Source organism: Scyliorhinus canicula, chromosome 4 (assembly GCF_902713615.1).
Source record: "Scyliorhinus canicula chromosome 4, sScyCan1.1, whole genome shotgun sequence".
Lineage (NCBI taxonomy): Eukaryota > Metazoa > Chordata > Chondrichthyes > Carcharhiniformes > Scyliorhinidae > Scyliorhinus > Scyliorhinus canicula.
Window position 1 is genome coordinate 236181706 of NC_052149.1, and position 13422 is coordinate 236195127.

Sequence of the window (13422 nt, forward strand, 5' to 3'; positions counted from 1 at the left end):
TCATTCACAATACTTCCAGGTTTTGTATCATCCACAAACTTTTAAATTGGCCCTGCACAGCCAGGTCTAGATCATTAATGTGGGTCAGGAAAAGCAAGCAACCCAATCTAATCGCTGGGGAGCACCACTACAAACCTTCCTCCAACTCGAAAAATATCCAATGACCGTTACTCGGTTTCCTATTACTCAGCCAATTTTACATCCACATTGTTACTGGCCCTTTTATTCCACGAGTTATAACTTTTCTCACAAGTGGGAGGCAAGAGGAAATTACAGGGGATCTGACTCAAATTTTTAATTCCTCTCTGGCCACATGCAAGCAGTCTCAAAAAGCAGAAAGGGGCCAGAGAAGATAGAACATAGAACATTCTGCTTCAGTGCAGAAGGAGGCCATTCGGCCCATCGAGTCTTCACTGATCCACTTAAGCCCTCACTTCCACCCTATCCCCGTAATCCAATAACACCGCCTAACCTTTCTGGTGACTAAGGGCAATTTATCACGGCCAATCCACATGTCTCTGGACTGTGGGAGGAAACCGGAGCACCCTTGGTCTGCTTTAAACGCCAGCTCTTTAGCCCTGTGCTAAACCAGCCCCTTTTTACTACCTTTTTCCTCTTTATAGTCTTGAAGACGACATTTGACATTAAAAGTTCCCCCATTATAACTATTCGACAATGTTTGTATCTCCACAGAATCCCTACAGTGAAGGATGAGGCCATTTGGCCCATCGAGTCTGCACCACCCCACCGAAAGAACATTCTACCTCGGCCCATTTTCCTGCCCCTATCCCCATAACCCTGTGCATTGATTAGGGACAATCTATCCAACATGCACATTTTTGGATGCTAAGGGACAATTTATCATGGCCAGTCCATCTAATGTGCACATCTTTGGACTGTGGGAGGAAACCGGAGCTCTCGGAGGAAACCCACGCAGACACGGGGAGAACGTGAAAACTCCCAGAGTCACCCATGACCGGAATCAAGCCGGGTCCCTGCCATTGAGGCAGCAGTGCTAACCAGTGCGCCACCATGCCGCCCACTCCGTCATTTCCCTGTACAATTTCCCATTGTGATTTCCCTGCACATTTGTTTCTATCTTTCTCCTACTTCATCTATTAACTTATTTTTCTCTATAATAGTCCTCTCTGTCCCTCCCAGTATTTGTGCATGGAGATATTTCTCTCTAATACTTACTCCTGGTTCCCACACCCCTGCCGAGTTAGCTTACTTCCATTCATCAGGAGCAAAACTCTCACAGCAAAAGAACTGGTTCAGCACCAAAACAATCATATTGCCCAATTGGGACGCTTACTCAAAGATATGAAAGAGAAGGAAAAATATAAACTAAACAAAATCAAGAGAAAACCCCAATTTCATCATTAGCACAGTTTTCTGAGGCAACAGATTTTGAAAAAATTTTTCTTTTTGATAGGTTAACTGAGTTGCAGAAGCCTTTGCAGGAGAAAATTAATGAAATGCTAACTATAAAAAATACCAAGGGCACAATTCTCCGGAACAAATTCCAAGCGTAGAAGCAAGCGGGAACTGCTGCGAGCTTCCCAGCGCTTGACCCGATGATGCCGGCAAGTCTATTCAACATTATTTGGTCCATTTAATGAGGCTCCACGGGTTTCACGCTGCAAATGAAGGCACGTCAACCGATTTGCCAGGACCGCGCTCACCAGCTCCCCTAACAAGGTTGAGTTCAGTACTTGCACAGCCAACCCCATTCAGCTCACAGCCACGTCCCTGATGACCGGCCCTAAGGTTTGGAGACGTGGACCTGAGGAGGCTCACAGATGCGGTCGAGGTCAGAAGGAATGTCCTGTTCCCTCGAGGGTCCTAGATTGAGCCACAGGGCAGCCAGTGGCGCTTATGAAGAAATGGTAATGGCCGTTAGCTTGGGAAACGTGATGAAGGGGACTGGCAGTTCAACAATTTACACAAGGCAGCACGGTTGAGATGACAACCCCCCCACAGCCCACCGAAACCCACCCACCCAGACATGACCAGCACCCCCCAAACCTCCATCTATCTCCCTGTTAGCAAATAGCCTTCTGCCGCAAGGCCAGAGGACTCTGCAGTCAGTGGGAGTTAGGGGTGGTTGGTGGAGGAGATATGCAGGGGCTAGGTTTGGCCCCAGAATGGGAACACACGGTCCAGTGGTTGGCATAGCAGACCAGCATATGTCCGACTCCTCCAGCTCAGATATCCCTAGCCCCATGGCGGCCGAACACCCCCCCCCCCCCCCCCCCCCGAGCTCAAGGGCAGCATGCCCAGTGCCCCAGAGCTTATTATGAGCGAAGATGACTGCTCACCTCCTCTGCAGCCCATCCGCCAGGTTCATGTTTTTTTTTTAAAAAAGGAGTACTAATTAGCACCAGTGTGACCATTTACTGGGGAGGCCGCTGAATCACGGGAGGCCATTGGACTCCCATAAATTGTATGGAAATAGGGTTTAAGTGGTGATAATTGGTTTCTCTCCAGGATCCCGATTTCACCTACGGGAGCTGGCTGGTTCCATCGCAAACGGTTTGCTGCCTGGCGCGGTTCCTGTTTTCGGCCTCTCTCGCTATTCACCTGCCTCGTTGTGCTTGAGCGACAGCGCAACGAGGCCAGAGAATTGTGTCCCAGGTTTATTAGAAATGCTTGTCATCATAACGTCTGTGTGAAGCATTACTTAGCATTTAGATGCAAGTAATTATTATTCATTAATTTTAAAATTAAAATTGACACTCAACAAGTGCGTACCTAGCTTTCTGATAATCTGTTAATCACATTTTTCTATCTTCTTTCTCGGATTAATTGCTTTTTAATTAATCAAAGTCACTGATCCAGCCATACATTATATTTTAAATTACCCAAAACCCGTCTCAAATTATATGCGATGCAACTGGCTACAATGTAGCAGCTGCAATTTACACTTAATTTAGATGTTAGTTTGTGTTGAAAATTCAGCTATCACTGAATGTGTATGAACAACTTTCCCATCAAAAAAGTTCTTTTGAAATCCTGATTTCCATGCCAACTTTCCGAAGATTTTGATTCCTAGTGATGTGTAGTTTCATGTCTCTTGGTAAACACATCACTGACCACTTTTCACCTAAGAAGATCTGCAGGCTATTTGAACAGGCAAGCCTCTCAGCTAAGCCCAGTGTGCGGCAGGGATCAGTGAACAGCAAAAGGGAACATTTCACCTCCCTGCAGAGTGTACTTTTAAAACTATTCATTCAAGAGATATGGCGCTGCTGGCTAGGCCAGCTCCTATCAGCCATCACCAATTGTCCTTGAGAAGGTGGTGTGAGCTGCTGTCTTGAACCCTGTGCAATCCATGTGGTGTAGGTGCACCCACAGTGCTGTTAGGGAGGGAGTTCTAGGATTTTGACTCAGCGACAGTAAAGGAATGGCACTATATTTCCAAGTCAGGATTATGATTGGCTTGAAGAGTGGTTCTATTTAAGGCACCTTGGAGAGGGCCTGGAGTGCATCTTGTAGACAGTACACACTGCTGCCACTGTGCGCTGATGATGGAGGGAAGCAGTGCTGCCACTGTGATTTGATGCTGCAAGTTTGTTGATGGTATGCCAATCAATGGGCGGCTTTGTCCTGGATGGTCCTCGAACCAGGGCCGGGATTCTCCTCTACCCGGCAGGGCGGGGGGGTCCCGGCGGGATGGAGAGGCGTGAACCACTCCGGCGTCGGGCCTCCCCAAAGGCGCGGAATTCTCCGCACATTTAGGGGCCAAGCCCTCACATTGAGGGGCTAGTCCCGCGCCAGAGTGGCTCCCGCTCCACTGGCCGGTCGGCGCGAACGGCCTTTGGCGCCCCGCCAGCCGGGGCCGAAAGGCCTTCGCTGGCAGGCATGCGCCGGTGCGTCAGCGGCTGCTGACGTCATACTGGCGCATGCGCAGGGGAGGGGGTCTCTTCTGCCCCCGCCATGGTGAAGGCCATGGCGGGTCAGAAGAAAAAGAGCGCCCCCACGGCATAGGCCTGCCCGCCGATTGGTGGGCCACGATCGTTGTCCAGGCCACCGTGGGGGCAACCCCCCCCCCCCCCCCCCGGGGTCAGATCACCCCGCTCCCCCACCCCCAGGACCGCGGGGCCCGCCCGCGCCGCCAATCCCACCGGTACCAGAGGTGGTTTAAACCATGCTGGCAGGAAAGGCCTGTCAGCGGTGGGACTTTGGCCCATCGCGGGCCGGAGAATCGCCGTGGGGGGCCCGCCGACCGGCGCAGCACGATTTCTGCCCCTGCCGAATCTCGGGTGGGCGGAGAATTCGGGACACGGCGGGGGCGGGATTGACGCTGGTCCCGGGCGATTCTCCGACCCCCCTGGTATTGTGCAATGAGGTGGGATTAATTAATGACCGCATGGTGAAGGAGCCCTGAGGTAGCAGGCAAACATAATTGGATTGAATTTAACATTCAGTTTGAGGAAGAGAACAGTAGGTCCAAGACTAGTATTTTAAACTTAAATAAGGGATATATTATGAAGGTATGAAAGCACAACTGTTTAAAGTGAATTGGCAAATTAAGTTAAGGAACAGGGCTAGAGAGAAGCGGTGGCAGACTTTTAAACAGACATTTCAGAATGCACAAAATAGATACATCCAACGAGATACAAAAATCCAAAGGCGAGGACCCACCATCCGTCACTAATAAAAATGCTAGGTAACACCAAACTTAAAGTATATAATTGCTCAAGAATTGGACAGAATATGAAAATGACTAAAAGATGAATAAGGAGGGGGAAATTAAAGTACGAGAGAAAGCTAGCTGGAAATAAAAAGATAGGCAGAGTTTCTATAGATACTTAGAAAAGAAAAGAAATGGGAGCATTTGTCCTGTAGATAAATTTGGTTCAACGTGCTTCAAGAATCGCCTGCACCAAACTCGCAACATCCAATGTGCCCAGAGGTGGCAATTATGGGTGTCAATGCTGATCTCGCATCAGACTCTTTAGTCATGACAAAAGCTCACAGTAGATGACAAAGCCATTTACAGCTTGAACATACTCTTGAGCAAGCTACCACCAGTCACAGTACTGGTGTATGGAAATATGACAACAATTTTGCGCAGAGCAAGGTCGCACAAATAACAAGAAGAAAATGATTAATTTGCTATTTTAACAGTGCTGAGTCAGATATAAATATTGGGCACAGCTTTGGGATAACAACCCCTGCCCGTCTTTGTGTGACGGTTTATGTCAAGTTGGAAAGCCAGAAGGTATTTTGTTTTAATACCAGGTCTGAAAGATGGCACCTGACAATGTAGAACTTCTCTAATACCGTACTGGAGGCATGCCGAGGGGGGAGTGGGGAGGAGATGAAAAAGTAGGGAAGTGGAAAAGCAAAATGAAAAGAAAGATGATAATTTACAGTTCAACTGCCAAGTAACACAAAGTGCAAAGGGTGGCTAGATGATTTGAGTTCTCACTAACATCTCACATTACTTCACACATAAATAAATCACTTTCCCATGCAGGCACATCTAAGCAAATATTATACAGCTATGTTCAATACATCAAGCAGTACTGAGGGATATACAGCATTGGATAAAGAGAAAAGGGGAGGCTTATGGCAGATATAGAGAGCTCAAAACAGCATAGGAGAGCAAAAAGGGGAGATGAAAGGATACTGGCAGGTAAAATAAAGTAAAATCCTAATGTTTTACAAGTACATTAAGAGTAAAAGGATAACTAGGGAAAGAGTCGGGCCCATTAAGGACCACAGTGGTAATTTGTGCATGGACCGGAGGACATAGGTATAGTTCTAAATGAATACTTTTTGTTGGTGTTCACTAGAAAGAGGGATAATGTGGGTAATCAGGGAGAAGGACTACGATAAGATTAAATAAATTAACAGATGAGGTGGTTCCGAGTGGTCTGGCAGGCTTAAAGTACATAGATCTCTAGGGTCAGATGAAATGTATTCCAGGGTATTGAGTGAGGCAAGGGAGGAAATAGCAAGGGCGCTGGCAATAATTTTAAATTCCGCTCTAGCCACAGGAGAGCTGCTGGAGGATTGGAGGATAGTCAATGTGGTATCATTATTCAAAGAGGAAAGAAGCGATAAACCAGGAAACTACAGGCCAGTCAGTCTAACCTCAGTGGTGGGGAAACTATTGGAAGCAATTCTGAGGGACAGAATCAATCTGCATTTGGAGAGACAGGGATTAATCAGGAACAGTCAGCGTGGTTTTGTTAAGGGGAGGTCATGTCTGTTAGAGTTTTTCGAAGAGGTGATCAGGTGTGTAAGAGGAGGGCAATGAATTGGACTTAGTCTACTTGGACTTCAGCAAGACTTTTGATGACTTCCCACATGGGAGACTAAGGTAAAAGCCCATGGGAGCCAGGAAAATGTGACAAATTGGATCCAGAATTGGCTAAGTGGCAGGAAGCAGAGGGTGATGGTCAAGGGGTGTTTTTCTGACTGGATGCCGGTGCTCAGTGGGGTGCTGCAAGGATCAGTGTTGGGGTCCTTGCTGTTTGTGGTTTATATAAATAATTTAGACATAAATGTAGGAAGGTTAATCAGTAAGTTCATTGATTATATGAAAATTGGTTGCGTGATAAATGGCAGGACCCTGGGAAGCATCGAGGATCAGAGGGACCTTGGTGTGCATGTACACCGGTCTCTTAAGGTCACAGGACAAGTAGATAAAGTGGTTAAGGTGGCATATGGTATACTTGCCTTTATTAGTCAAGGCATAGAGTTTAAGAGCATGGGAGGATATGCTGGAATTGTATAAACTTTCGTTAGGCCACAGTTAGAGCATTGTGTGCCGTTCTGGGATCCACATTCTAGGACGGATATGATAGCACTGGAAAGGATGCAGAGGAGATTTACCAGGATATCACCTGGGCTGGAGAATTTTAGTTACGAAGAGAGATTTGATAGACGGGGTTGTTTTCCTTGGAGCAGAGGGGCGACATGATTGAGATGTATACAATTATGAGGGACATAGATAGACAGGAAGAAACTTCTCTGCTTGATGGAAGGATCAATGACCTTGGGGGGGGGGGGGGGGGGGGGGGGGGGGGGGAAAGGAAGGAAGAGAGAGATTTAAGGCAAGGGCGGAAGGTTTGGAGGGGATGTGAGGAAAATCTTTTTCACTTAGCAGGTGGTGGGAATCTGGAACTGACTGCCTGAAAGGGTGGTGGAGGCAGAGAACATGATAACATTTAAGAAGCATTGCCATGTGCACCTGTGATGCCAAGGCAGACAAGGTGAACCAAGTGCTGGAAATGGGATTAGAATAGGTGGTCGTTTTTGACTGGTGCAGATGCGACAGACTCAAGCGCCTTTTTTGTGCTGTGGACCTCTATGACTAAAAGTCACAGCAGGCAGAAAAATAATCTGTTTCGGTGGTGTTATTTTGGCAGGAAAGAAATGTTAGCTAATTTTAATTAAGGAATATCAGCCAAATTCCAGCACATATGCCATAAGTCACTGAGTTATGTACTGAAGTGCCAGCAGATTTTCTGCTTGAGAGTTGGAGTAGGACCTGAATGCACAACCATCTAACTTGAGATGATAGTCTATTCTCTAGTTGAGTTAAGTGCCATCAACTAGAGTACAGCCTAATAGCCTTGGGAGAGGATGCAATTCCACATCTTGTCAAAGATCTGGAAATATCTAGAAACTCAAGGGACCTGTATTGGCCTTAACAGTAACATCGAACAAAGCAAGATAATTTATTTTTAACCAAGATCATTCAAATTCCAGTTGGAAGAGATAGTTGAATCATAAAAGTCAACTCTCAAGATAGAATTGTATCCCTGGTGTGTAAGAGGGTGGAAATAATTCAGATAGATCATGAGTCACAGCATTGGCAAGGGACCACTGCTGCACTTGGTTGGATTAAACAGAAGGCGAGGCATGATTCAACCAAGACTATGCACCATCTATGAGATGAGGAATGCATCAGATACAAAAACTTCAGTACCAATAATCACATTGCAAGTGACTTCACTGTAAGAGAGAAATATGGCAAAATGACAACTAAAAAAAACTGAGCAGAAAGGCTAAAGCGAAGATACACTACAGTACAAGTTATGGTGAACAGAGCACAATATATTATGGTGTTGTTAGGTATCCCACACAAGGGAAGAGCAGTTTGAACCCATCAGCAAGAAAAACTAGTTTAGTATTACAGGTGAGCAAAATCTCAACCACAAAGTGTTTGTAATTATAATGTGCTTGCTATGAAAAGAGGGGAATTATTTGCGAACATTCTGAAGTTAAATGTTGAAATAAAAATGACAGATTATATTATTTGCCAATAAAACATCAAAACAACAATGGCAACTACCAAATAAATATGCTAGTTCAACACTTAAAATATTGAAAGCAGGATATCCTTACTTTTGGCCAGTTAGGCCTTTTGAGTTGGACTTCCGGTTTGTACTCTTTTTTTGGTGCCAGCCCAAATGGCAAAACGGGAGCAGCTGGAGCAACAGGAGCGCCAAAAAATCCAAGTGGTGGAGGAGGAATTCCAGGGAACCCAGGTGGTGGTGGTGGTGGTGGCGGCCCACCTTGTCCTGGTAGTGGAGGTGGTGGTGGCGGTCCACCTTGCCCTGGTAGCGGAGGCGGTGGAGGAATTCCCATCTGGCCCGGTAATGGAGGTGGAGGAGGTATTCCCATCTGGCCCGGTAATGGAGGTGGAGGAGGTATTCCCGTTTGGCCTGGTAGAGGCGGTGGTGGAGGAATTCCCATCTGGCCCGGTAATGGAGGTGGAGGAGGTATTCCCGTTTGGCCTGGTAGAGGCGGTGGTGGAGGAATTCCCATCTGGCCTGGTAATGGAGGTGGAGGAGGTATTCCCGTTTGGCCTGGTAGAGGTGGTGCTGGTGGTGGTGATGGCCTGTTCATCTGATCAGGTGCTGGGGGCAACTCTTTTGGAATGTTGGCCAACTTTGTCTTTGCATCTTCCAAGTCCTTGGATAATTGCGTACGCTGTGGCAAAATTAACACATTGTCAACTCATGAAGTTACAGAATTAAATAACTATTGCAGTTTTCACAAAATAATTGATCAAGTTAAAAATATCTTACATTAGAATTAAACACAAATCTAATAACTTGATAAGAAACACAAAATTAATATTTCAAAGTCACAAGTAATATTGGTACAATGTCTTCAACAGGTCTAATTGTCCATATCACAGTAACAAGAGGAACAATGTAAGAAGGACCAAAAATACAGAAAAACCTGAAAATGTATTTTCTTTGAGGAGAAAACAACTTTAGTCAAGGTAACTAAATACAGAACTTTGCCAGGTCCACCAAGGGCAGAGTACTCAGTTACATAATAGACTTCGAACATTTAAGCTAACGATCTGATCTTTGATGGTGCCTTCTTACTAACACTAATGATTTAAACAAATCAAGAATAATTGTACAAGAAGTAAAAAACATTAATCAACAATCGATTCATATCCAACTGAGGTAGATAATCCCATGACTTCTGAGTGCTTTTACTTGTGCACAAAGACAGCCACAGAGGCTGGACAAAGATCTGTACCAATTTGCATGCTAATTTGACCACTGTTTCTTCAACAGACTCTAGACTTTAAACAAGATGCGCGTGACTCAATATTTTCAGTCAAGTTGATGCACTAATATTACATGAATGGCAAAATAGGGTTCTTTCATGGCACAGTTTCATCAGTTCAGAGGCAAGGCTGGAAGAAATTTTGCAACAGGAATAAACTACTGGCACATGAAACACTTGCTGAGAGAGTTTGGTGCGAAACACACTTAGCTGGAAAGAGTGTAAAATCAAGTGAGATAGCAGCTCGTCTTCTCGATACAGGGGAGACATTATACTTCTTCAGACTCAAAACATTAACTCTGCTTCCTTACCACAGATGCTGCCAGACATGTTAGATCTCCAGCATCTGCACTATTTTGCTTTTATTAAAGAATAAAGCGTTGATCCAGGGTAGGTGTTGATAGCAGAATAAAGGCCAGAGCTATCTGAAAGCAAAAACGTGAGAACAAGATACAGACTGGCTTTGCTTGGGGGGGGGGGGGGAAGAGAGAGAGAGAGAGAGAGAGAGAGAGAGAGAAGGAATTCACAATGGAGAACAGAGTTCATGGTCTGAAGTTGTCGGGCTCAATGTTAGTCCAGAAGTCTGTAAGGTGCCTAATGGGAAGGTGAGATGCTGTTCTTCCAGCAAATTAACATTTGCATGGTCATGGGAAACAGGTTAGTGGAGCAGATTTCAGAGAACTAGCACAGGCATAAGGGGCCCAATGGCTTTCTTCTGTGCTTCATGATTCCAAAATATTATTAAACAGCTTCTCAAGCCGTCGGGTTCCAGTTTCCCCGAAGGGCCCATTTTTTAAAATGTAAGGACAAGTTGCTGCCATGACTCTGAACGTTTTCTCAAAGTCGGGTATTTCAACATGATTTGAGTGAGACTGGCTCTTTAATGGAACTCACATGGCCAATAAGCACGTACACTAATTTTCTCCTCCCAAATTACACACCGCAAATACAGTCCCAATATGAACCAGATGCTCCATATTCCGCCAGCACCACAGGAGGCTCCCTGGTGAATCATTACTATCAAATGGAAATGATCTCAAATGTTCCACTTGCAAATTTCTTGGACCTTTTAGTCAATGCATGAGAACATTAGTTCAAGCACGCGTCTGCTTTGCAGGCAACCTCAGCTACAAAAGCAAGAACTCAGAAATTGGAGTGTCTTGGTACATGAACCAGCAACGTTAACATGCAGGTGCAGCAAGTAATTAGGAAGCCAAGCAGCATGTTAGCCTTGAAGGTGAGATATTAAAGTGCAACAGAAAGGAAGTCTTGCTGCAATTAAATTGCTGCTTTGGTGAAGCCCTTGTGGAGTACTGCGGGCAGTTTTGTTACCCTAACTTGCCTAACAGGAAATGCCACCAAGGTTCAGGTTGATTCTTGAGAAGAGGGGCTATTTGGTGAGGAGAGAGAGAGATAGAGTTCAATGGGCTTAGATTCACTGGAGTTATTCACCTCATTTGTCATATTAAATGGGAGACCACTAATTTTTAAACTATGCTTCTTCGTTTTAAATTGCCCCTTAGGAAACATGCTCGCAACATCCGCCCCCTCAGCATCTTATGTTTCAAGAAGATCACCATTCATACTTAGGATAAGCCCAACCTGTTAAACCTTTCCTCATACGACAAGTCCTCCAGGAATAGAACCTGCTGAACCTTCTCTTAACCGCTTCCAATGCAAGTAGGAGATCAAATGGCACACAGTGCTCCAGGTGTAGTTCCACCAAAGCCCTGTACCTTCAGCAGCATGATTTCTATACTTTTTCAAGTCCAGACTCCACACAATAAAGGCCAACATTCCATTTTGCTTCCTAATTATGTGCTGTACCTGCACGCTAACTGTTAGTGACTCTTGTACAAGGGACACCCAGATCTCTTTATGCTGTAGTCGATCTCTATTTAAATAATATGCTGCTTTTCTATTCTACATACCAATCTGGACATAACAGTACATTTTCCCACTCCATCTACCAAACTTTTGCTCATTCACTTATCTATATACCTTTGCGGACATTTTATATCCTTCTGACAATTTGCTTTCTTATCGATCTTTTGTATTGCTAGCAAATTTAGCTACAATACAGTTGGTCCCTTCATCCAAATCTTTACTATAGATTTTATTTAGTTGAGACCCCAGCATTAATACATGTGGTACCCACTAGCGACATAGAAAATAGACAGGATGCCATTGGAGCCTGCTCCGCCATGCATAATGATCATGGCTGATCATCAAGTTAAATCCCCATATCCAACCTTCCCCCTCAATATCCCATGATTCCTTTAACTCCAAGAGCTATATCCAATTCCTTCTTGAAATTACACAATGTTTTGGCCTCAACTACTTTCTGTGGTAGCGAATTCCATTGATTCACCACTCTCTGGGTGAATATATTTCTCCTCACCTCGGTGCTAAAAGGTTCACCCCTTATCCTCAAACTATGACCCCTAGTTCTGGACTCCACCACCAACGGGAACACACTTTCTGAACTTACCTGTCTAATCCTGTTACAATTTTATGAGTTTCTATGATTTCCCTGCTCACTGTTTTAAATACCCAATGAATATAATCCTAACCGTCTTAGTCTCTCCTCGTATGACAGCTCCGCCATCCCAGGAATCAGCCTGGTAAACCTTCGTTGCACTCCCTCCATAGACAACAAAACTGCACACAGCACTCCAAATGTGGCCTCACCAATGACCTATACAATTTGCCAATCTGCAAATTACCCATTTATCCAGACTCTGGTTGCCTGTTTGCCAATCCTTTATTCATGCTGGTATATCACCCCAATGAGTTCTTAGCTTGTGCAGTAACCTTTTAGTCAGAAGTCTTATAACACCAGGTTAAAGTCCAACAGGTTTGTTTCAAACACTAGCTTTCTATGCACTGCTCACCTGAGGAAGGAGCAGTGCTCCGAAAGCTAGTGTTTGAAACAAACCTGTTGGACTTTAACCTGGTGTTGCAAGACTTCTTACTGCGCTCACTCCAGTCCAACGCCGGCATCTCCACATCACAGTAACCTTTTAGATGGCACTTTACCCATACCTTTTAGAAATCAGAATATAAGCATATTCAAGACCAAGATTACCCGATCTCCAAGAGAATCAAGGAATTTGTGGATAGGGCAGGAAAGTGGAATTGAGAGAGAAGATCAGCCATGACCCGAGAATGGCGGAGCAGGCTCAAAAATGTCAGTCTACCCAAGCTTCTATTTCGTGTTTAAGATATAGAGCACTAAATTCTGTACTTTCATTTCAATTGAGGAGTCCAGAAAACAAGAGAAGAGTAAATCAAACCGAAAACATCACAATGCCAAGCCTGGGTTTAAAAGGCATTCGGAGGAAGGGGAAGTTGAAAAAGTATAAAGTTTTAATTTCCCTGGGGGGGGGTTTAAACTAGTGATGCTGCAAAAAGTCTTCATTTGAACACCAGTATGTAATATGAAAGAACATGTAGCTTCGCATCAATAGTCATAGTGTCATTTATAAAATGGAAGCACTTTTGACTCGTTGAGAGAATTTCATTTTTCTTACATCATCGGAGTGGAGGAAATCAAAAGCAAATTTCTCACGTTATGTTTTTGGATGCAATTTGAACAGGTCGAAGCATAAAGGGTCACAAAAGTGGAATGCTATTTTTACACCGGGATTCTGTTCAGAACAGAAGCTTCTCATAACAATAGCAGAAAGGACTGGTCTTTTCGTACATTAACCAAGGTGTTTGCATTGATTCTTCTATATTGAAGCAAAGAAAACATCGTTATCTGCACTTCACAGGGAAAGAAAAAAACAATGATTTCTTGCCACAAGTAACTAAAAGTCAAAAAATGTGTTTTTATAACTCGGGTCATCAAGATTGCAGATTAGCAGT

At 44.6% G+C, this 13422-nt stretch overlaps 1 protein-coding gene across 4 annotated transcripts in view; it reads right to left on the reverse strand.

Moving 5' to 3' along the window:
• The window catches only part of LOC119965493 (protein diaphanous homolog 1-like), a 421840-nt gene that overhangs the window by 211673 nt on the left and 196745 nt on the right, over positions 1-13422 (reverse strand). For all 4 annotated transcript variants that reach the window (XR_005460521.1, XM_038796347.1, XM_038796349.1 and 1 more), the window contains one exon: positions 8368-8955. Coding sequence is in view for 3 of the 4 variants with exons in the window: in XM_038796347.1 (XP_038652275.1) it covers positions 8368-8955 (588 nt within the window). In the remaining variant the exon portion in view is untranslated. The remainder of the gene's footprint in view (positions 1-8367; positions 8956-13422) is intronic.